Source organism: Habropoda laboriosa, unplaced genomic scaffold (assembly GCF_001263275.1).
Source record: "Habropoda laboriosa isolate 0110345459 unplaced genomic scaffold, ASM126327v1 scaffold269, whole genome shotgun sequence".
Taxonomy (NCBI): Eukaryota; Metazoa; Arthropoda; class Insecta; order Hymenoptera; family Apidae; genus Habropoda; species Habropoda laboriosa.
This window is the reverse complement of record NW_017100417.1, coordinates 874,153-899,473: the sequence shown is the minus strand read 5'-3', so window position 1 is coordinate 899,473 and position 25,321 is coordinate 874,153. Positions and strand designations below refer to the sequence as shown.

The 25,321-nt window shown below is 36.7% G+C and overlaps 1 protein-coding gene across 1 annotated transcript in view; it reads right to left on the bottom strand.

Moving 5' to 3' along the window:
- The window catches only part of LOC108575490 (microtubule-associated protein futsch-like), a 98,935-nt gene extending 74,568 nt beyond the window's left edge, over nt 1-24,367 (bottom strand). The window contains exons 1-2 of the mRNA XM_017938307.1: nt 24,184-24,367; nt 21,769-22,105 (exon numbers count right to left, since the gene is read on the bottom strand). Of these exons, the coding sequence (XP_017793796.1) occupies nt 21,769-21,987 (219 nt within the window). The 5' untranslated portion in view covers nt 21,988-22,105; nt 24,184-24,367. The remainder of the gene's footprint in view (nt 1-21,768; nt 22,106-24,183) is intronic.
- Between the last annotated feature and the right edge of the window lie 954 nt (nt 24,368-25,321).

Sequence of the window (25,321 nt, the reverse complement as noted above, 5' to 3'; positions counted from 1 at the left end):
CGTATTCGGATCTCAGGTGTGGTCTAACCCCTTAAATATCTCTTTTAATAAATCAACTTAGATTTCATTTATCAGACAAAGAAATTACATGAAAAAAATCCTTTTACATTCTTCAAGGGTAATGTAACAAATATCCTCCTGAAAAGTTTTCCATCGAGTCAATTATTTTCTTTGAAAAAAATGCCAAAGTTAGGTGTCGTATTCGGATCTCAGGTGTGGTCTAACCCCTTAAATATCTCTTTTAATAAATCAACTTAGATTTCATTTATCAGACAAAGAAATTACATGAAAAAAATCCTTTTACATTCTTCAAGGGTAATGTAACAAATATCCTCCTGAAAAGTTTTCCATCGAGTCAATTATTTTCTTTGAAAAAAATGCCAAAGTTAGGTGTCGTATTCGGATCTCAGGTGTGGTCTAACCCCTTAAATATCTCTTTTAATAAATCAACTTAGATTTCATTTATCGGACAAAGAAATTACATGAAAAAAATCCTTTTACATTCTTCAAGGGTAATGTAACAAAAATCCTCCTGAAAAGTTTTCCATCGAGTCAATTATTTTCTTTGAAAAAAAATGCCAAAGTTAGGTGTCGTATTCGGATCTCAGGTGTGATCTGACCCCTTAAATATCTCTTCTAATAAATCAACTTAGATTTCATTTATCGGACAAAGAAATTACATGAAAAAAATCCTTTTACATTCTTCAAGAGTAATATAACAAAGCCCTTATTAAAAGTTTTCGATTGAGTGAATTATTTTCTTTGAAAAAAATGCCAAAGTTAGGTGTCGTATTCGGATCTCGGGTGTGGTTTAACCCAATAAATTCCATCACCTGATAATTACTCTACATATTACCAGCGTATTATCGTAGCTACTGTGTCAACAAACGAAAAAGGTTTGGCAAGCCGATCGTTGGCTCTGATAACTATTTCATGAAACAAACTGGTCGGACATTGCCACTAGTTGTATAATTAGTGATGGTAGTGGTAGTATTAATAGTGAAATGCCAGCGAAGCTGGTAGTAGTAACAAATTGCAAGCATAAACGTAGGAAGAACTTACGCATAGCTATGCATTAAAGAGTAGGTACTCCATTGAGTCGGTCTGCGTGTGATAAAGGTAGGCATTACTGAAATACCATGTTCCTTTTGAACTCGTCATGGGAATGAAGCATCGCTAATGCAGCCAAGTATTCTAATTTACTTTCTTATCTCGATCAAAGCGCGATCGCGTCTTAATTAATGAACAGTTTTGCTCGAGTACCTGGCAAATGGGATCGATAAACACGTAAAAAGGATAATTAGAAATATCGATCGGCAAGATCTACTAATTTTATTTCGTAGAGATACCATCAAATTTTCCGTTCTTTGTTATTCCTCTATTAATTTTTATTGTTATAACATTGAACGTGGAGAAAATCTCATTTACACGGATATCCTTGAATCTACACTTGAATTGCATAATTTGTTACATTTGCGCAATGTTCAAAGATAGAAATTCAACGTCGAAGAACTAAAATTTAGGCGTTACAGCGACATGGCTACAGACACTGCCTGGAAACGAATGACTCGAACAATCTCAATTCCTCCGGCTGTTATATTTACACCAGAATCTGCGAAATATACTTTCGTTAACGAAAAAATCGCGACGAAACGTTCAACAGCAACGTTACAATTCGCTGCGACTACAACCTAACTACTACATGCCGCCGGGCATAGTAGTTAAAAATAACACGATGGTATCGTAAGAATCGCGGGAGAAAAACAAGATACCCCGTTTTGCGTGGAAAACCTGTGATTTTCGCGATTTTCATCGAAGTGCCAAACCGAAGAAGACTCCCCCTATTCTTCGTCGCCCTAATTAAATTTATCAGTGTTGCTGAGAATCCTCTTATGGCAAGGTTCCCGCGAGTCCTGCGGAGAAGAACTTCCCACGAACGCGTCCAGCCCTCTTGCAAAGCAATATCTTTGACGATGATCTCTCCTGCGTTAATGTCGTTTATCAATGAAGACGACACGGAATGCTCGGGACGAACGTGTGCAGGCCTTGAGAACTGAGATACGCGAAATGTGACCTGAACGCAACATACACATCTTCCATCGTTCGATTCAGATAAACGTTTTATGCCTGTGGCATAAATTCGAGGTGAACTCATCACGTGTACACTACACAAGACTCAGATATTTTTAATTACTAATCTTTAACTTTAAACTCTTAATTTGCAATTTTTAATTTTTTAATTTTTGACGTTCGTTCTTGGAAGATAGGAGATCGTAAAGCTTTGGAGAATTCTTTTCCTACTAACACCAACGATTTAAACAGAACGACAAATTTAAGATTAAAAGAAATCTCTTTCTTGATGACTTACACTTCCAAATTAACCAACAACTGAATTTTTTCAAATTACACACTCGTGGGATAGAAGACTGTAAAGCCTCGGAGAATTCTGTCTCTGCTATTTCCCCACGATTTAAATACAACGACAACCGATAACACACTTTTCTCCAAATTAACCAACAGTTCCCTCGAACTCTTCTAATATCGCGCAAGTTCTATATAAGCTAGACCACGGCGAGTGGAAAACTTGAACATGTTTAAGAGCAAACATGTTCAGTCTGAAAATAGAATTGTGTAAACTCTTTAAATACCGAATGAAGAGGCACGTTAAACGATACCAATTAACCAAGTGTCTATCAAATTAATTCAACCAAGTTTCGCTTTCGGAATCAAATCCCCTGCGAGTTACCACGTGGCGGTATTGCACGCATGAGCACCTTTTGCATAATCGCAATACATTAGTAGACGACAAATGACATCACGTCGTAAGCGTTGTAAGAGCGTTGAGGTCATCAGGTGCTGCTGGGCTGCCTCGATATTACAGGTTTTTACAATGATTTCGCCTCGGCCTCGCTCGAGCAACGCGTCACGATTTATTCGTATAGACGCGGCCGATTTACTGAAAAAGCTGATCCTCGGAGTCATGCTTTTCAATGAGATTTAAAAGGCATGTTCCTTCATATCCACGTGAGCCCGATTACGCGCTACCAACAACACGCTATAAATAGAAAATGAAACCGAGGCTCAAGAAATGTATGATTATTAGTTTATATGGAGCAGACTCCAACCATTCTTCTCCTACATTCTATGTATAGCTGCATTCTTGGATCCTCCTCAGTTTCAATATGTATATAACACTTGGACCAAAATTTGTACAGTGAAAAAAAAAATCCTAACGCGTTCAGACGATCGGTTGTTGATATTGAAAATTATATTTCTCAGGATATTCCGTCGTATTCGAACGTACGTTTACTTAGGCATCTGCCTGTCTCAACGAACAATTCACAGCACTTACAAATGGAGGCTTTTAACCTGACACAAGTGTTATCATGATCTTCGCGTGCTTCGCTTAAAAAGATACGATTAAGCAGCTTTGTCGAGGACGAGCGGTAAAAATGTGCCTTTCAGATCTAAACTACTGTTCACTTTTTAGAAATATATCCGTGGATTGTGAAATGTAATTGAAAAAAATCAGAGCAACGAGTCAAGTGTAATTTAGCGAAAAAGTAACTTTCAAACGAAGTTTGTGCTTTAAATGTTTTATAAGTATACCCGTGGATTAAGAAATAAACTGGAGCATCAAACGCGTTGTCCGATCGATCGGTGTTACAATAAATTACAACAGATCGTTGTAACCCGAATAAAGTGTAATTTAATTTAATACCAGCAGAGCTGACAGGAATTTATCATCGATGTTAATATTGCATTCGCGTAAAAGTTCAACAGTTGGAAAATATTTCCGTTTCGCGTAATTCCAATCCGCGACGTATAATTTCGAAGTCTATGAAATACCGGACGAAGAACGGTATCTCTGCTCCAAGTTTTACGCTCACTCTTCGTTAAATAAATTTGTAACGCAGATAAAACGTATCCACCGCGTAAAATAATAAATTATTCACTCGTGAAACGTGCTTCATACTTTCTAACCTTAGCAGTAGGATGCTCAAGATTGTATCGTTACCGTTATAATAGTTCAAGTACCGGATACATTCGCTCAAGAAGCACTTACTTCCTCGCCACCACTGACTCACAGGCATCCACCAAAATTTCATATCCTCTTTACTTTTGGATGCTGTCCAACAATTGGAAGATTCCCCTTTGTATCACGATCGACAGCACAAAGGAGAGAGAGAAAAACACCAAGTGCAATTAACTAATTTCATTTAACCCTTCGGAAAGTGAAGATCGAGGACGTAGTCAGCGAAAAAATGGCAAAATGGTTAAGGGAGGTGGGAAGAAGAAGAAGAGATAAAGAAGAGGAGTAGAGAGTAATTTCTTCTCTTCCCGATTTTTCGGTAAAATCGACGTTTTATTTATAAAGAACGAACACAGATCAATCTGAGAAATAATTTCCATTATTGTTAATTGCTATAATTGATCTTTCGCTGTTTTTCTGGCTGCTCGCGATAGAAACTCGGTGGATTTGAAACAATTATGTGAATCCAGTCGGAAAGAATTCGTTTCGACATCTAATATTTTGTGTTTTATATTTTTATATTTTGTACGTAAGGTAATATATGTAAGGCTGAAAATAAATAAATTCTGTTATTCGACCCTTTCGTGACTGATTTCTTTTTTGGAGGAATTTTTGACTTATCTATAGATCGTTGAATTTGTAACAGATACTAAATCGAGATCAATTTCTTTTTTCGAGCACTCAATGTGGGACATACACGTTCCACTGCTGACGGGAGGATTAAAAAACACGTTTTCAACGAGATCAGCAAGAGATTAAACATGCCTCGATTCAAAGGATACTTTAACCCGGGTATTAACGGGTTACAAAGAAGAATTATTAATTAGACTGTGCAAGACTGTAGAAAGGATTCTTTTTTTCACGAAAGAGCGCAGTAGGTAATGCATCAAAGTTTCTAACAAAGTTATCTCGCGAAGTTTCATTTCGCTACTTCCTCTTCTTCGTAATGTTATAATATCGTGAATGAGAGAGATCAAGAGCAATCGTGCACTCGAGAATTACGGTACAACCTCTTGAAAATACTTCTTAACGGAACGATAATGCAGAAAGTTAAAAGTGATTACGTTGTGTAAAGAGCTTTGTTCAGAATAGAATCGTTGCTTAGAATGTTATATTGTTGCATCTGAGAAATTTCGTTCTCAACGTAAATACGTCAATTTGAAACTCGAAGCTAGTCGAAATTTGTCAATTATTTTATTTGTTAAATCGCAGATTGTGTAGGAAAGTTAATCACAGATCAAGATCAAATTCCACTGAATCACTTTTCAGTTAGCACTTAGATCATACATCGACTGACAAATATCATATTTCTACCAAAACTACACACGTAGCCTAATATCACCGAAATTCCTGGATCGTGACATCAACTGATGTTCCAGTATGACAGAAGCCGATCAACAGCCAAGATGATAGTATGATGTCAGTCTCGTACAGTCAGTTGAACGGAAGCACTCCCGTTAAATCGGTTAAATGTTTCCTCTGTCCCTTGCCGGGACATTCGGGGTTACAGTGATTGACAGAGATAGCTCGACAATCAAGAGCGTATTCAAAAAATTCTCGGCTGCACCTTTCTCGAAAGGTAAATCGTGTGATTTATACGGTATCGTCGCGGTAACGTCAATGAAAATTGGGTCACGAATTGTTGTCTGCTCTTTGTCGCGCGTCCCAATTTTTTGACTTGCCCGTGCACCAACGTAAATGCAGCCGTGAGTCATCGAATCAGCGCGTAAGGGTGAAGAGATCTTGAATATGATGAATAATATTAAGAACGAACAATTTTCTAATTTTTCTCTCTCAGTTATCGCCTGTCGGGAATTTCGAAATCTACCAGATCTTACCTCGCGATTATGCATTAAAGTACGTGTTTACGAATACTTTAAAGAGCATCTTTAAAACACTTGGTCGTAAAGAATGTGAAGAAGAAATTGATTAATTCTGTTGATATCGCTTTTAAGCGTAAGCTTAACTGTTAGAAAAATATTTCTATTCGAGTTACTTGCAATTCACAATATACCGGGTGAGGCAGGTAAAATAGACCACCGAATTATCTTCTCTGGTAATTTCAATGGTTTCAACATGGAAGAAAATTGTTTTTTCATAAATGCCACCTTTTCTATTCTTTTTTTCGTTTCAAGGTCACCTGTGTTTCTTTATATGTCGTAGTAGATATTGATTTAAACAGGATGACCTTGGACTCTAAAATTTTAAATCAAACGTGAAACTTCCTTTCATTTTTTTGCCATTTCTTCCACGAAAAACATGTTTCTTCCATCTTATTCACCCTTTGAAATCGTCAAAATTTTCTCGTACCGTCGTAGCTAGAGAACATAATTAGGTCACGTTTTACGTGGTCCATCCTCTACAAAACACTGGAGGAAGAAATATCTTAGACGCGTTTTACGTCAAGAAATACATACTCGTGATACGAAACAATGTGAAATATGTTTACAAAGTTACATAACTTTTCTGTTTCATACTGTGAATCAACGACAACCTTCGATACTAATATCAAACGATTGAACCCTGAACCTGTTATACCGTTATATTATGCTGGAGGGCATAGCCTAATTGTATCACACTACATAAAGCAGTTCACCTTCAATCTATCATTTATCTGTTAATAATGCAAAACGAAAGTGACTGAAAATAGAATCGTATAAATTATTTGCAACACCCTCAGTTCCTTACAAATTCTCCGATTATTCCATTATCAACCTTGCAGTAGATATTCGTGTCTTTAATTAAGAAATTTAGTCCAACTATCTTTCCTATATACTTGTTACGCTATTCTGACCCTCTGGAATTGAATCGCGACTGAGAAATGAAATGAAATAATTAATCAAGACACCCTTAGAGATGATATTTTCCCGATATAGCAGATCTACGGGCCTCCATAAATTATTCGCCGTATAATAGAGGTCTAAGCAGTGAAATTCACTCGCGAAAGAAATTGCAACACTTATAAAAATCAAATTGCACAAATCTGAAATTAACGTATATTATTTGGGGCATTGAAAGGGAAAAATGATTAAAATTTAGTTGGAAAAGGTCATTTTTTCTTTGGAATAGCCCCAAATACATACCTAAATATGTAACTTCCAGATTTGTGCAACCCCAATTTCTAGATTGCAAAATATAGAAATTGGGGCTCCACAAATCTGAAAGTCACATATATTTTCAGACTACTCCAACGAAAAAATGACTTTTCTTAACAAATAAACTCTTTTTCAACCAAATTTTAATAATTGTTCCCTTCCAATACCCCCAAAAATATATGCAAATTTCCGCGATTTCCTTTTTCAGGTGTTCCAATTCCTTTTGGCGAACAATGTACTTCCGAAGATTCCACCTCAAAGACACGTTTAAACACTGGTTAACAAGAAAAAAACTATGTCAAAGAAGCTCCGATTTGCAACATTCGAGTGCGAAAGGGGTAAACCACTTATATCCTACAAAAAACAGCAATTCTTTCTGCAAACACGGTTTATGAGCTCTGGCAAATTCACAGGTCTATTGTGAAGCGGAACAAAGGTGGTGCTCGCCCGAAAACGCAGCCACAAATTTTTTAAGGGAAGCACACAGCTTTTGATGTGCGACATTCTGTTTGTTCCTGAAACTAGAATATATGTCAGTTTACTTTAGCCAGTAACGTAATCTCTTCATCGCCGCCAACGCGTCCTTTCCATTGGGGCTTAATTAAATGTATGGTCGACACGCCGGAGGAAACGAGAACAGGAGAGGAGCTCCAGCTTTGACCGAGGGGGGCCAATGAAGAGCACAGTTGAAAGGGTCGAGGTCGTGTTCGTCGCGCATGCGTTTCGAACAAAACGTAGATATTTCAGAATTTGTCGATTCAACACTCTCTCTCTCTCTATCCGACATTACGACGTGCATTGCGGGACAATTTTCTCATTGGTCGCGCGACATATTAATTCTCCCGTGTTGATACACCTAATCGAAGCCTCTCAATTGGTTGCCTCAGAGTAAGCTACAAATTCTACGCTGAGAAATTTGAAACAATGAAACAAAAGGATTTATTTCAACATTGGAAATAACGAGGTCATTTTCTTTCTATTTCGATCGTCGCCGTTTATTGATTCATACGATTAAACGAAGCGATATCTGTCGGTAATTCTGAAAGTGACTTTACTCCTATACTTTTCGTTTCGAGATGTTTAGAATTTTCCCCTTTGGGTGCATTGGAAATTACTTTTTCATTGTTTAATAGAATATTTCAAAAAATAGTCGGTCAATTCTTTTTTAATTTTTGACTTAGACCACTTTCGCAATCACCAGAGCATATATTTCGAAGAGTGTATTTAAGAATATATTTTTGATGAAGAATACAGGTGTATCGAAGGTAGAAATATACAGAGGGAAGAGTAATTTTATAACAAGCTTGGCGAAATGTCCGCGGAAAATTAAACACGTGATTTCGTTCGATGTAAGAGCGAACCGCATGAATAAGGGAACAGCATTTTATTTCCTTTATTCTTATTTTTCCGCGAAAAGTAGAGTAAGTAAATAAAATTGACGAGCAGAGAAAACGATTTAACTCCGCCCAATGCGAAAAACTTCGCCGCTCTTAGAGAAAGTTGAATTACAATTTAAAATAGGACAATGCTCCATTCGAGAACGATAAATCCAACTTGCCAACAACACTCTTAATACTAATTTCCTAGCTAAACGAAAAAATTAAACGTGTCGCTAGATTAAACGTGACATCGGTAAATTTCAAATCTCAATAAATCAGTTCGACTAGTTAAACTTGGACATATACAGAGATATATGTACGTACATATCGTAATTCATAGTTACAATTGTCATTTGTCGTTCTTAAATTCTTCTTTCCGGTTTATCCCTGTCGTCGGGAGGAATTACGAAATATCTAGGTCAATGATCGATCTCACACCGACGTTAAACAGTATTTCCACTCGTTATTTTCTGCAATATTTATGCCGCGACACCCAACTTTGGGGTCAGGCGTGATTTCAACCACAAAGTAGATCACTATGCTGCTTCTATTACCGTGTTGCAATCATTTTGGCGCTACCGTTAACTTGATGCAATTAAACGATCAATTTAGGGTTCGTCGCGAATTTTTAAGCAATCGTCGTGAAATTTTAATACGCGTATTAAAATAATATTCAGGTACAGTATCAGCATGTCTCGTTAAACGAGAGTTGCAAGCAACGCGTTGCAGCATTACGTTCGCTGTATTTATGGATATGACACTGTGGCGTGACGTAATTTTCATGATTTTAAGAGTATTGCAAAAATACAACAGCCTGTTCCACTTGCTGTTACCGAAGTGTGACGTAACATTTATTTACACATCCAACGCCACGGGATAACCTTTGGTTTTAGATTCGCGTTAACCTCTTTGCAGGCTTGAAAAGTAACGATAAAACTATCGATCCCTGTTGTGCAACCTTATCATATCGCCTTAAAAGGTTACACGTGTGCGTAATAATTCAAACAACATTATCGTTCAATTTTTACACAGGTCTCCTTCATTTTTCCATGTACATCCGTTAGGGTACCTGTGTCTATCCGACAGTGAAACTATCGCGAGTCGCTCTCGACGGTGAAATTTATTAACTTACACGGTACTGAAGAGCTGATTGCATAATTTCAGAGTACTCTCGAGAGAAACTATCGGAACAAAACTCTGACATGGACATTTACCCTTAAAATGCGGTAAAACTGAAAGTGACTACTAGGAGAAAAATGAATTAGGCGAGAGAATGATAAACTTGACCCTGTTGAATTCGATAAGTGGAGTAGGAGTTCTTGAATTGAATTACATCGCTCTTTTGCATTACGCGATCAAACTTACGAGTGTATACGCATTAGGTCATCCCGTGAGTAATGTCGCTTTTTATCTCGCTTCGATATTCGTACACAATAATAAAAAAAAAAAATGTTGTTTCTTATTTATTTTACCCAAATTTAATTTACAATCTGTAAATTTGCTTGAAGCTGTGGAGCACGAAAGTGCTCTTCTAACTGGGAATTAATCTACCATATTCTCCTCGGAAAACTTTTTAAAAATACAGATCACTCGAAGTTAACGTTCGAGGTCAGTTTTGCTACTCCAAAAGATAAGACTTTTTTCGCTAAGAATTAGAAAGTTGCCTGAAACGTGGCAAATAGTCCACGCAAACAATGGTCGATACATCATCGATTAACAGCCAGAGCAAGTACTAATGTTTCCGTACCGAAACTAGGTCTCTAAAACGACGTTACCTATAGGATGACCTAATAAAAAGAACTCGCGTTTCTTTCTCACTCGTTAATACGCAACTGATCACACACACACACACACACACATCTATCCTCCCTATCCTCCCGAACACGCAACCAGCAACGGGGTAAAAATCATTTGACAGTGTCTGAATCTAAGGTTTCTCGGCGCACCACAAGAGATACTTAGAAAGTCGGAAGTGTAATGTATTCCAGCTCGTGTAGCTATCAGCCGGCGTAGAAATCGGTGTATTGTATGTCGATTCCAGACAGTTGCAACGAGACACTTTCCGGCGCGATGGTGGTGTACCAAAAGCCAAAGAAGAGAAAAGACCACGGGCGTAGTGAAAGAAAGAAAAGCGCGGCGAGGAAAGAAGAAGAAGAGGAAAAGCATGGGAAGAGAGTGGAGGAGCCAGGGCAGGCAAGTCGGTTGTATGTACGCGACCGAGTAATAGCTACGTGTATATGTACATAGGTATATGTGGGACAAGCAAGATGGAGTCTGGAGGTTCGGGTCGATATGAACGCGGCAGCGCTATTGCAGCAAACCGCCCCCTATTCCTGTCGTTCCGCTTACCTCCTTCTTCGCGTCCTTCCACATCCACGAGAACCCCCTTATCACCTCCGTCCGCCGTATCGTTGTTCAATTGCTATCGACACCGTTGCTTAATTAACAGTGTCCCGATACGTACGTAGATTTAAGTACGCTGCGTATGCGTCCTGTCACCTATGAGACACCGTTCGTGACGGAAATTCCATTTTGTTCGACGAACAATGGGAATTCACGTGGAAACGAAATTTCTAACGGATAAGTGGGTTCTTTTTTTACGGTTACGCTGGTACACTTTTCCAACGCCACACCCTACCGAGTACACTCTCGTTCAGAAGTACGTATTAGGAGACTTACCGGAGGTGAAACGAAAGTAAACAGTTGTTAACAGAATTATTTCTGCTCTGGAATTCTGTAATACAACAGGGGAGGATACGCACGTTTCTGCTGATGCGTGCCACTAAATCTGACGTAGAAATGTAACTTAACCCTTTAACTACAGACCACTCGTCTGAGAGATGAGTCAGAATCTTTATTTCACGACTACACGATGCTATGAAGAATTTTGGTGGCTTTAAGCGTTATGGTAGCTACAGTATTTTCATGAGAAAAAATGCTACTTTTTTGTGTAATATTATAAATATACTGTTCTTATAAAATATTGTGAGAAACACGTATACAGAGCGGACCACGTAAACCAGGTCGTCTAATTATTTTCTCTAGCCATGGTGGGATGAGGAAATATTTATACGTAATTCAAAAGGTAGATAAGAAGGAGGAAAGATGTCTTTGGTGGAAGAAATGGTAAAAGATGAAAGAAAGTTTCGCGTTTAATTGAAAATTTTAAGTGCATATTATTGTGCGTGTTTAAATGCACAGCAATATTTATGTAGAAAACAGAAAAAAATGACATTTATAAAAAAAATTTGTCTCCCATCTTATTTACCCTTTGAAACTATTTCAATCACGCATAAAAATGTTCTCGTACTACCATAGCTACTGAAGATAATTAAGTGACCTGTTTTACGTGGCCCACCCTGTATATCGTTAAATCAAGTAGATCTACTAAATTTATTTCTACAACGCAGTAATTTAATAAATAAAATTGCTAAAGACAGATGTCCGATCTCTTCGCGTACTTGTTGAACAGATTCACACGAGTACGATATCTTTTACCTACATACGGTACAATATGCTAATGCGTTTTGGTGAAACAATAGGACGTAAAGTTTTATGAAACGCAAAGGAATGAAAATATTGAAAAATCTCGCTTTCGGTGATTGTGATAAAAGTAACGAGAGAAGTTTCGCATGCTGATTAGCCTTGTCGGTTTTAATTTTAACATTTCGTTTTGCTGAACTCTCGCATCCAAAAAAAAAAAAAAAAAAAAAAAAAAAAAAAAAAAAAAAAAAAAAAAAGAAGAGAAAAGAGGCACGATGTTATAAAATGTCGGAAGAATGTCGACGGAATTTGCATTTTGCAGGGAATAAATTGGACAATGCCCACGCTTCATAAGTTTTAATGAAATTCCATTCCGCTTGAGCTTCGTGAGATTATAACGTTATTTTTGTTTGAAGTATTGAAAACCTGGCTACATGTCCGAGCAACTCGAAAACAAATACTTCTACATACAATGACAGGAGATATTTGAAATTCCAGCAATCGGATTCTTTGATAATCAAATTGTCTAATATGATAAAGACACTCGGGGCTTCGAATGACACTGAATCACCTGTTTACGTAAAACTAGATCTGTTCACGAGTTGATATCACTTTTGCGGATAGAATTTTCATTCGTCTCTTTTATAAGAATAGAAATTTTTCTCTTAAAGTAAGTGTAACAAAATTACAAGGAACTATTTTCTAGTTCTAATTGGAAGGCTCCCTTCCTGGAGAAGCTTATTTCCGAATAAAACACCAAGAGAAATTAAGTAGAAACGATTTAAATTACTTCCTTCTAGCCTCGTTGATTTTTTTGAATTTTCCTCGCACCGTTACAATAGAAAGTTAATATTTTCTTGATAATCTCTCGTGATTATACTCGCGTATGGAGAAAAAAAATAACCAACCTAACCCACCACTTAATAATCGATGCAGGTTGTTGCTCCAAGTGATACCTAGCTTTACCCATACTAATCAATATAGGTTATTGTACTGATTAATCGGTAAGTTGAAAGCAAATTTTTTATTTAACATCGCAATATCAATTCAACTTTTACCCGTGTTAACGATATTAAATATGAAATATCAATTTAACGTCAGATCACGCGATATGTTGTTAAAGAAGGAATTAGGGCATCTGCGATAAGCAGTTCCATCCAACAATTTTCTCTTTGTCTCCTTTGTGTTCTCTTTTTCCACTGAATCCCTGACATTTAACCGGGCAGTGGCTGTCGTTGACAAATTGGCGGCAGACATTCAATCAACTTACTAAAACCGATCCTATCAATCTGTCTACTGCGAAAAGATCTGAACTTACACACAAGTTTCCACGAGATTAACGATATCAAAAAAAAATGTACATAAAATACAAACATTACGTTAATCAAATGGATCATGGAACAAATATATTACAAAACAGAATGAAATCTTCTCAACGAGCCTGAATTAACGAACTGAATTTTAGAAGATACGAAACTAAGTACAGTTTCGTTTAATTTTCATTTCCCAAGAAAGGTTCTCTCATACTTTGATAACTCCAGTCGCCAGAGGTAAATATTTCTCGCTTTTCCGGCGAGCCGAATAAATTTCAAGTTTTTTAATCAGGAGTAAAATGGCGGAGTAAGAGAATTCGAAAATCGTTTGAGAGGCGCTTTACTTGTACGAGAGGCTCACTTTTTCTAGCCCTCGAGAGACGAAATTAAATGACGTTGGGGTGCCATGAACCCTAGTTTAGCAGCGAGAGGGTCAGAAAAAGGGTGACAGTCGGGTTACCGGGTCGAACGAGCGCGAAAAAAATGGAAGAAGAAGAAGAGGAAGTATTGAGTGTGCAGGAAAAGGCTAAGAACCCCTTTAACAACCCCGCTACTTTTTGATCATGCGTTTAGGGAAGTGAACGCAACCAGACGAACGCGAGCAACGAACAAACCTAAGTGTCACGCTTCATTAGAACCAGCTTCTATTAAACACGGCCTCCTGCCTGAAGAAGAAGAAGAAGAAGAAGAAGAAGAGGAGGAGGAGGAGGAGGAGGACGCCCTGACACTTCGAGGTCGCCACGATTTAATAATTAAATTAGGCTTATACCAGTGACACATCGTCGTGGCCGATTGTTGGGCTCGATGAATAACTTTAACCACCCACAAAGCTTTTTAACCACGAAAGCATTTTACACGAGACGTTATTAAACTGGGTCAATCACTGACGTCTCCGACATTACGCGTCCGCCATAAGTACGCATCGAGGGCACAGCGCCAAATTTCTTCGTGAAATTCTCAAAGCTATCGAGAAAGTACGTTTCTTTTCTACAGCCGTGATATACCTATAACGTTTACAGGCAAGAGGAAAGCTGACCATTTCCAAAATCTCGGATTTCTATATTTAAATTAACATTCCGATATTCGAACAAGTTTATCCGTTTTACATGAATTAACGTTGCATACCACTTAGATCCTTGGGAAATATCCTTTTCTCCAAAGTTCACCGTTGAAACGAACAGAAGTGCACGAAAGAGAACGACGATATCCGAAGTTTCGACGAAGTTTATCATGCCTAATTAATTTTTACTTTCTACGTCACCGCATTTTCACGGACGCGATTAAACTTTCGAACGGCAGTGTACGGAATCGTAATAGACGCGAACACGTTTACCATAGAGAAACTGTATCTCTCTCTCTTAAATATCAAAAGAGCGCGATGCTAATAACGAGAAATACTTGTGTAATATCGATGCAAGGAGGAAAACTATAAGTACGAATAAACTATAGACACGGTGACAAGAGGCAAATGGCTTTCCCCGGTCAGAAACTGGCCATGCACGTGCGTGGAACAAGTCTGAAGGCAGTGGAAACAGGGCCTTAACTTCTCTACTCAGGCACACCGATGCTATTGCGGTAACGTGCCGAGGCGAAAACGTTTATTTTCAGTCTACCTTTACACCCCACGGAAGGAACTTTACACGTAGATGAGCCGAGGCTCGGCGTGTGCTGCGCCTGCGTTCGCGCGGTCTCTTTATGCGGTTTCGCAACCCAGTTCCATGCGGTTCAGAATCGACAAGTAGAAAACAGAAAAGTGCGTACTGCGTGAACGCCATTAGGCATAGCACACTGGATAACGTTGTTGAAATTAACGAATGGAGAAAAACCTAACCCCATGCCCGGCCACGTGCCACTCTTTGCCTTCAAACGACTGTTCAGAGGACTGCTTTAATTGATCTGCCCCTTAGAAAGGACTTCAGATACCTCGAAGCCTTTTTTCTCCCTTCCCCTCTTGCACGCTCCTATTGACATCCTGTTGCTATGGTAGATACGTTTCACCTAACGGGTTAATTATCCTGCACCAAAGATGACAGACCTGTGTACCAACGGCAGAAGAAGAAGAAATGAAGTAAAAACTAATCGGTGTATCGGTAATCGGCATGTATGTCAAGATTACGGAGACATGTACGGAACAGTGTGTACATTACGTGTTGTGAATAGGTACGTTGGTTTTAACCATCGGAATGCAACGATCGTCATGCGTCATTAACGACCGATTTGAAAACAACAATTACGGATGCAGGAAATTGATATCAGTGGTTACACTGTTTTATTCTAAAGAACGACAACGATGGGAACTTTGCTGGAATCGAGTTTGTAGATTTTTGAACTTCGATTTAAATGTCTATAGTGTTACGCGAGAACCGATGAGAATTTTACTAGAATCGACTTTTTAGATCTTTCAACTTAACCCTTTCAGTGCTATTTGGGCGCCAATAGGCGCTTTGAAAATTTATTCGAGCCCCATTTAGCGCACGTTCACCTTAATTCCTTTGCACACTTCCACCTCAATTTAATAAACCAAATTTTAAAATAATACCGCTAGAACAAATTTTTGCGATCCGAGTGGAGCTTTGACTAAAATCTGCCGGAGCGAAAAGGTTCAATTTCTACAATTAACCCTCAACTAGAATACAAATACTTTTAGCATTAGAACTTTCATTTCGTATGCAAATACGATATATCTCTCAGTCGGTAAATTAAAAAAAAAGAGATGTTTATTCCCCGAATGATTGCACCTCGCATGAATCTCGTTAATTACCATAGGAATTACCTTAGCCGTTTCGTAATCAGCTTGGAAGAGCCGGATGAGAGGTATCGTAAAATACGCACGTACTCTTAACAAGTGTGGGCGAACGTTGCATAGTGTTGCATTGTAAGCAATCAGATGTAACCCAGACTCGTCACTCATGTCTTTGCGCGCTTACTTCCATAAATTTACGCACGACGACACGTCATACCGTGAATAATAAGTATAATATAATGGTTCCCTGCACAAGGACCATGAAATTATAGCGGTTATGTCGGTGAATGTCACAAGTAACGAGACATGCATCTCTCGGATAAAGTACAACCATGTATGACCTACATTCATCATAATCGCTAGCCGCTGCAGGGCCATTATGCCCTTTATCGTTCGCAAAGTCAAATTGAATGTCGGCCTGTATTATAGTTCGATAGCGAAGTAAAACGAGGGAAAACCGAGAATTCACACGCGACGATAATCTGTGTTTCAAATCTCTGCAGCCAAGAAGCAGACTTAAAAAAAAAAAAAAAACAAACAAATCATACAGTAGTAACACATTTTTTTTTCTCTTTAATGTCACGTTCCCGTCGTTGTACACCAACGCTCTGTGTAACGCCAAATTATATAGCTAATCCTTGAACTTCCGTTAATTACGGGACTACATCTTAATGACGCCACGACCACGTTTATTCAGCAGTTTACCGTGTGACTAATGAGTTCAGCAATTTCCCTCGTGTGTGCAAATAGAAAAGTCCAATAGAAAGAATCGCACGATTTCTTATAATACTTCAGTCAATATTTAAATAATATCATTCAGGATTTCCGATTAATCGAAAGGGCTTGAAATGTAATTACTCGGTTTACGTTTGTCAATCAAATATCGACCAAATACTGTTATAATAGTACAATACACAACACACAAAGATTTATATTTACAGGAAGGTTAACAATTTCATTGACGGTGTATATTTCTTAATGGAAACAAAATATTGGAACAGAAGATTGCAATTCCTCCCTCTTTTCAAACACACATGTGTATCGTTTAAAATATAATTTAAAAAGAAAATGCATATAGTTCCAAATAACTAGCTACTTGCCAATGGCAGTAAATATGTGATCAAATCTTAAGTGACATTTTACATTGAAACGTGTAATACCTAAAACCGCTTCTCTGTATCAACGACATTGCAATTTTCTACAGAAATGTACCCTATATGCACAGTTAGACTTAAAACGATTGGAGATAGTAATCATGGCCTCGTAGTATGAATGAAGGTCCATTTACGTAGGCCCATTTACAAGGTCCATACTGATGGGATTATGACGTAATTTTACGTGAGCCTAAAGTGTACATACCAAGTAGATAAACGGTGACACGTATGAAAGACTTGCAGGTGCTAGACGGTATAGCAATCGAAGTTTAGATAAAGCTTTATGTGCATGAAAAAACTTCACGACATACGAAGAATTTTGATAAGTAATGTAACAACACCTCCTTTCACGTGTTATTTCTTAAGGCGAGTTACGAAGTTTATTTCTAGAAAATTGAATAAACACTGCCTCGAAAATTTCACGATCCAGAAGTAAATTACGTTATGTCACCTTTTATTTTATTCGCGTATTTGTATCATTTTCAATTTTCGTAACATAAATTTTTTTTTTTCCAAAAAATCAGAATAGCAACTAAATATTAAAATTTTCAAGTTTGTATATGCAATAGAAGAAAGAAATGTTTTATTGTATTTGTTAAAAAGAAAACGGCGTGTCTTTAATTGTCGTTTCTTCATTATACTGTAATAATGAAATATTAATAATGTCATTGCAATTCAGTCGTTGTCCCATTCATAATAATACAATATCTGTACATTCACATGTATACAAACTCATTTATGTTTTAATGACACATGTTTTCCCACTACACATTCTGCTTAATATTCAGTGCACGCGTTACTTTTTCCATTCATTATCGGTTGTATCGTTGGAAAATATGTGATTTAAATACCAAAAAATTCCAATGATATAGCTAAGGCTTAAAAATGACACGAAAATATTAAATATTGTTGCAAAGTGAAAGGAAAAGTGAAATATTTAAAATGTCCAAATTAATAAAAACTGACATAATTACTTAAAATAAAATCCTTACTTTGAAACACGCTATGTTTCTAAAAATATTTAAAATTCCTTACAAATCAGCATGTTTGTAATTAAGGAAGTCTCAAATAATCAATAATATAACGAATACAATAGTCTAACTAGAGAGCAAGAAAATAAAAAATCCATTTAAAATAACTGGAAAGATAAAGACCAATTTTGATTCAAAACCACCAGAGAAATACAATGCACGCTGTGAATTGCCTGGATATTAAAGTCAAGTGAAATATATTTATTATACTTCCTTATCGATCGATCAGCCATTTCACACTAAATCGATGCGTTCGAAAATAAATTAAAGTGACAATAAAAATTCACGTAACACAAATATTTCAGGAAAGAAAATCGTCTTCTATAATGCTAACAATAAATTTAAATAAAAGAAAAGTAAAATTAACTAAATTATAAAAATATTATAAAATATTGTATTAAGGCTTAACCAACAAATATACTAATTTGAAGTTTAAGTAAAAATTAAAAAACTAAAAATATAAATCAGTACGAAACGTTATATATTTCAACTTGATACGACAGAATTTAATTTTTCAGTTAAAATGCGTCTCAGAAAGAAAGATAAAACTCTTTGGCCTGTATCCATATGCATTTTTTCCCTTATTTACAGCTGGCTACTTTTTCCTGAAAAGATCCCTTGATTCATCAGTCCATTCGTGAAATCGCAAAATATAGATTCATATAAAAATACATAAGTGTATAAAAGTAAAAACATAAAGCAGACTTCCTTACACTTCTGTGTACATGTTACTACCTACTGGTAGTGCCAATAAATAAATAAATATTCCTTTGCATTGCACTTGGTACGAAAAAGCACAAGTATCGGTATAATTAAGTATTATAATTGTATCTTTCTAAACATTAAAATGTAATATCAAACAGTAACAAGAATATTTCAGAATGAAAATATTTCACAGTATACCTACTATGTTAACTTCATTATACAGAGATTATTATAAAAAGTTAATCACTTTATTTTAAATGATCTATTTGTTAGGCATACCGCCGTGAATCGTTAATTGGAAAAAGATTTTTCATAAATTCAATTAGCATTTACAATTGCAGGAAGCGTAAGATAATATATCACTGATAAAACTATTCCACAGTTTTCTTCTTATACCAAGAGAAAATGTAATAAAAACAGCCGGTGTGATTATCAAGAAATACAGAAACCCGTTTGACGAACAAACTGGTTCCAATCTGAAGTCTACAATTAAGCGTGGATTAAAATTGAATAGAACGTGAATAGAAACAAGTTTTCATTGTATATCGTTATAATACACAGTGTGTGCACGTAACGCTTTTGGACTCGTAAAATCCTAAAGGCACAACGCGTGTCCTCCGTCTACAACTTTCACAGTCCGCGTCCTACGTTAACCGTGACCTTTGAGTTGGAACAATCAGTCACTAAACCTAATAGACTCTGTACGTTAATACAGAATGAATGTACAATGGGAAATTCGTTACGCTTATAACCTTCGTGTAATTGTACCAATTTTTGTATTTTCGACAAACGTCAAAATAATTTTCCCTTATTTCAAATGATAATTATCCTGTTTCTTTTTTTTTTTTCATTCCTTCGTTTACGCATGTAAGCATAACTTGTTAAATACAAGTTCTACAGATTTTATGAATTCTAAGAAATTCCGAATGTTACTTATATTATTATTTAAAAAAATAACGGGAAAAAATATAATATATTCTTTGGTGTGTCGTAGAATTTTAGTAATTTGTTTATGTGTGTCGTGAGATAAAAAAGATTAAAAATCGCTGATATGAAGTATTATAAAACAACGACTGTAAAACTCTGGTTATCAATGAAAAGGAATATTTATTTACAACGTGACCGTTAAGATCTCATCGCCAAAATATTTGCAGCAACTATTCGCTTAAAAAGAAACAGTTTACCACCTACTAAAACAACTACATATAACGCACTACCTGTTATATTCAATTTTTGTACTAATCAGAAGTAAACAAAAATTGATAAAAATAAGAAATTACTTATGATTTATATTCTATTAAAGGATAATATTTTTTCAATTGGGTAACAAAAGAGATACCTATGTTACATAATTCAACGATATCCACTGTTCTTTCAATTTTCTACATATCAACCAGTTTTACGTATTTCGAGCTTCTATCAAACTTCTATTAAATATCAAAGACTTTTTATAAGAGCACTCTGCGGCGATATAAAAAGAGACGCTGTAACATCATTTTCTTGATCGAATTAAATTGATTTAAGCCCAAACAAACACGCTTGCATCGACCTGAACAGGGTCTTCACTGCGCACATTTAACGAGTACAAAGCAAAGTAACTCATTGTGCTGTTCATTAAAATGATAATTATCGGTCGATTTTAAAAACCTCTGAAGACTTTCGTTGCTTCAGACAAAAAATAATATAAAAACTTGCCAATTAAATTGTTATTACATAAAAATTACCTATGAAGGATTGTAAAAAACGATATAAAGATGCACGTAAGTACATCCATTTGCTTTTTTATTTACCTTTGAGATAAAAAAAAGAAGTTAAGTCAGCAAAATTTTTCTTTTTTTAATGAAACACTGTGGCATGAAAAATCAAAAGTCCAATGTTCAATTTTCCTAGATTTAAACTGCCAGTCATACTATAAAATTGTTATGGCTGCATGGATGAGCAAAATATGTTATTAAAAACAGCGTACAAATTCTGTTAGTCCCTTTGAATAAACGATATTCATTAATTATCGTTAAATGTTAGCAGGGAAAAGGGATCTAATGATCGCCTACAAGCATCTTGCGGTACTGCAAGTACTGAAAACCGGATACGCAGCTTCCAGTGTCATCTTTCTCCCTTTCATGAATATTAAATTACGGCATTTCATCAAAATTTCATGTTTTCTAATCTTTCTTTCGCTCGAGATCAACTAAAGGGGAGATGAGCAAGCATCTGAACGCGGTAAATGTTTTGTAACTCGAACCCGTAGCAATGCGACAAAAAAAAACGAGGAAAAGGAGATACCACGTGACCAATGCGCGTATAATAAATGCAATACGGTATACAAAGACGATTAGACTGTCTTTCCTCTAACAATTATGGTGCAATTTTAAATGTTACGTGTCTAAGGTCTTAACGATGGTTCAAAGTAACAGACGTTTCGTTAGTTAAAATATTTAAGAATTATATAAACTTTTATTACGTAAATAAAAAGATAAAGGTACGCATGCTTACGGTAAAACATTTGATTAACAATTTTGCACTTGAATATATGAAACCAATGAAAAATTACATTGTAAATTGAAACATTGCCCGTTAACTATCGCTTACTTAACCTAGAATTATAGTCCTAGTATACGCCCCAAATAACACTCTCATCGACAAAAAAAAAAAATTTTATAAATTGATTTTACTTTCATAATACTTCCATACTAAGCGTATAAACGCTCAACAACTGAGTTTCACGACAGAGTTACGAAACGTCGTACGAGAAGTTCGCGGAAAACCGGCAGCTATCATCATGAGAGACTTGAAATATTAAAAGGGAGATGAATTCCATAGAGATTCTCTTACCTGCTTGCCAGCGCGAGGTAACGTTTCCACGTTGGTACCGCCGACGACAGGCGCTTTTTCCGGTCCTCCATTCTGTTGGCTGACATTTATGTTGGCATTAACATTCGCGTGCACATTGGCGTTAAGATTGTTCGCGTTGTCGGTAAGGTTCGTGTTTCCTACACCGGCACCCCCGCCAGTGCCAGTTCCACCCCCGCACTTTCCTTCCTCGCCCGTCATCACTTCTGTCTCACCCTCCGCCGGTTCACCCTTGTCTCACCCTTTCGCGTTCCGTGCTTCGAGCCTTCCTTCCGTTCACTGATTACCAATGTCGGTCCGCTGGCCAGAATCCGGATATCTGCTCGAACGAGACGACGAATCATCGATCAGGAGAAACGGGTCAATCTACGGATTACCGAGCCGATTGGCTAATTCTTTCAAATCTCATTGCTTCGGTCTTCTTTCGTACCTGTCACCTTTCTATCTTTATTATCACCTCTGTACAATATCGATCGTAACGGTTAACAACTTCGAAGCCGATAGAAAAAATGTCCTGACTTTTATATCCAGAGAGAGAATGACACGATCCAACTTTTATTTAACCTACATTCTAGAAACAAATTTTTCCATACGAAGCGTTAATTTATATGAAAACGATTTTTAACGGTGCAGATGAGATATATAGTGCAAGTATATGGAACTGGAAAGGTCAAAATGAAATACCAGGAAGAAGATTAAATTTTGAAATGAGTCAGAAGCCTGTCCTGCACTTTGGCACTCATACGTGACGTCGAAGCAAAACGAAGACAAGGAACAGAATCGATTCATCTCGTTTATTTTTCGTGCAAACATTAAGAAACATCAGGGTAGCTAAAAAAGGAGCGATTCACGATCTGACCTGATTAACGTATCAACGTTTGAATATGTCCCTTATTTCGGTGACACAATATCGAGATTCATTAGAAAAGTGTACGAGAATTACTTTCGTTCACTGGTCGCTGCTATTTTTAGGATTCTCGACGCGCGATACGGGTGGTATAACGGTATATGACGAGCTGGCTGAAGCACGTTGGAAGCGGACTTCACGAGGCACATGTCGATCAAGAACTAATCAATTAACGTAACCAGCATCCATCGGAGACTAAATAGCCGGAATCAAATTGTCATTGTGCAGAAACGTCGTGTTTCCATCTCCGTTTTAACTGCATCACGAATTACACCCGCTTTCGATCGCGGTTTAATTTTAGACAATCTCATACAGGCCGGTTTCCACTGACGTTACCGAACACCAACGACGAAGTTGCCAGTGTAGTACTTGTGAGGTAGACCGACACTTACAACATGCAGACTATAGGAAATACTACCATGCATTGAAAGAAGCTAGGCAAAATAGTTTCCGGTATCTGTGAGGGCCTCGAGTAATCATACGTGTACCTCTATCGTCAGTAGTGGAACCAGGGAAAATCGATTCGGCCGTGCCCGTTTGAGCACTGCGCGCCTCTCAAGTGTACAAACCACCGCGATAAAAGCAGTCGAGTCGCGCGGGACGACCGTTTTGACTTTCGAGATGCGTAAATAATGTTTCACACATCAACACACGTGAAACTATCTTGAAGACAGTACTTTTTTTCTGAGGAAAGTACAACAAGAATGGGTATCGACATATATATATTTAGATACGTTTGCTCTTTAACGAATACAATGATAAAAGCGACATGAAAAAAAAAAACGTATATTTTCTGAATTCCTCTTTGATCTCTCTGTGTTAGACAAGCGAAAGTTCTACTGCCTAAGGGGCGAAACCAGGTACCCTTCGTTAAAACGGCAAAGATCGAAAGATGAGGAAAAGTTTATATACGATGAATACACCAAGGGTGTTCGATATTTCTGAAAGAACGGGTATCGATGAATGTAGAAAATAAACTCTATTGTTACTGCGACTACAAATGATCGCAACTTGAATTGTATGTAACTCTTTACGCAAGCAGAACTAAACGTAACTGATCGGAAATTTGTATTATAGAAAAGGTTTCGTTGAGTTCACTTTTAAAAATATGTAAATAAGAAAATTAAAATAAATCGAAAGATTTTATAAGTCATGATAATGTATAGCCGATACAAAAAGGACCCTCCATATTTCTCTAAAGCAGAAATTCTTGCCTCGGGCAATAGCCCGAGTCACTGTATACACATATATCGACTATGCCGGCCTTAGTTTCTTACTCTATAAAATCGCACATTATATTTTGCGACCAATACTTTAAAGCATTTTACATGCTTCGTTTCTCCCTACTTTCACATTACTACGATCTTCTCCATCCAGTCAACTTATCGAATAATCGCTTCGTAATCGAATCCTGATGCACGGAAAAATGACGCGACTAACCAGAAAGCTACAGGGTGTTGTAGCGATACTTAGGATTTCTGAATACCAACCACAGGATACCGAGGCACTTTTCCCATTAAATGTTTCTTCACTGTCAAATCACACGACGTTCCGTCATTTTTTATACGTCTGCCGTTGCGCGAACCGAACCATATATATTTGTATATATATACTACTCGAAAGGACTCAGTCTGTCTAAGAAAGTTTCGAGCGTAACGCGACCGCCCTCCTAGAAACTCCGTACGGCTTTGATCGGTTTTATAACTTCGATGGCGACGGGTACGCTTGAAGCGACGCCTGGTGATCATGTTCCAGATGCGCCGGCTACCCCCTCTTTTCAATTCAGCTTCCCGATTACCGCCATTACCTCTCAGGGCACATAAAAATCTTGATTTTTTGTCACTAAAATACTACGGAAAGAAAAATATTTCATATTATATTATATAAAACAATGGAAAAAATATAATAAATATAATAGTTACAATGTATTAGTTGTAATACAGTCCTAACTATTCAAAATGGATAACACGGCACATTATTCTTACTACTTACACGTTACTATCCTTTATCTAGCGTAAGGTTTTATATTTTAAATAAATTGTAATTTTATATCTTGCAATAGACTTTTGCACTGCTTTCTTTTTAAACTTTAAACATTCAATTATATTTCAAGATATTTGTAGCAAAAATAAATTACTTAATAAAAATTGGACTTTAATTAACTTATAAATATATCTGGGATAAAATCAATAATTTGAAAGAAATACACTTTTTGATGTAAATTATATTATACATTTAGAAATATTTCGAAACAGCTGGTTCACTTTTTTCGGTCGTTCGATTTGAAAATCAATATTAACGGTGTCACAAATATACACGAGTTCATTTTTTATAGCATCACTTCTTGCTTTGAAACTTCAATAGATAGTTTATGGTCTGACATGTACATTACATATTATAAAATTATAAAATAAACTATCACTTATGTTATACCTTGTTATTTGTAACACATTTTATACTTCCAGAAAGGGTAATACTTAATTTAATAAACTTACATTGACTAATATACTTTTATACAAGACAGGATGAAATTATTTTGACATTTATTAGTATAAAAGCAAGTTATTTTCTTCTTTCTTTTAACAGATATATATAAATAGTAAAAAAGCATTATATAGTCCAATAACT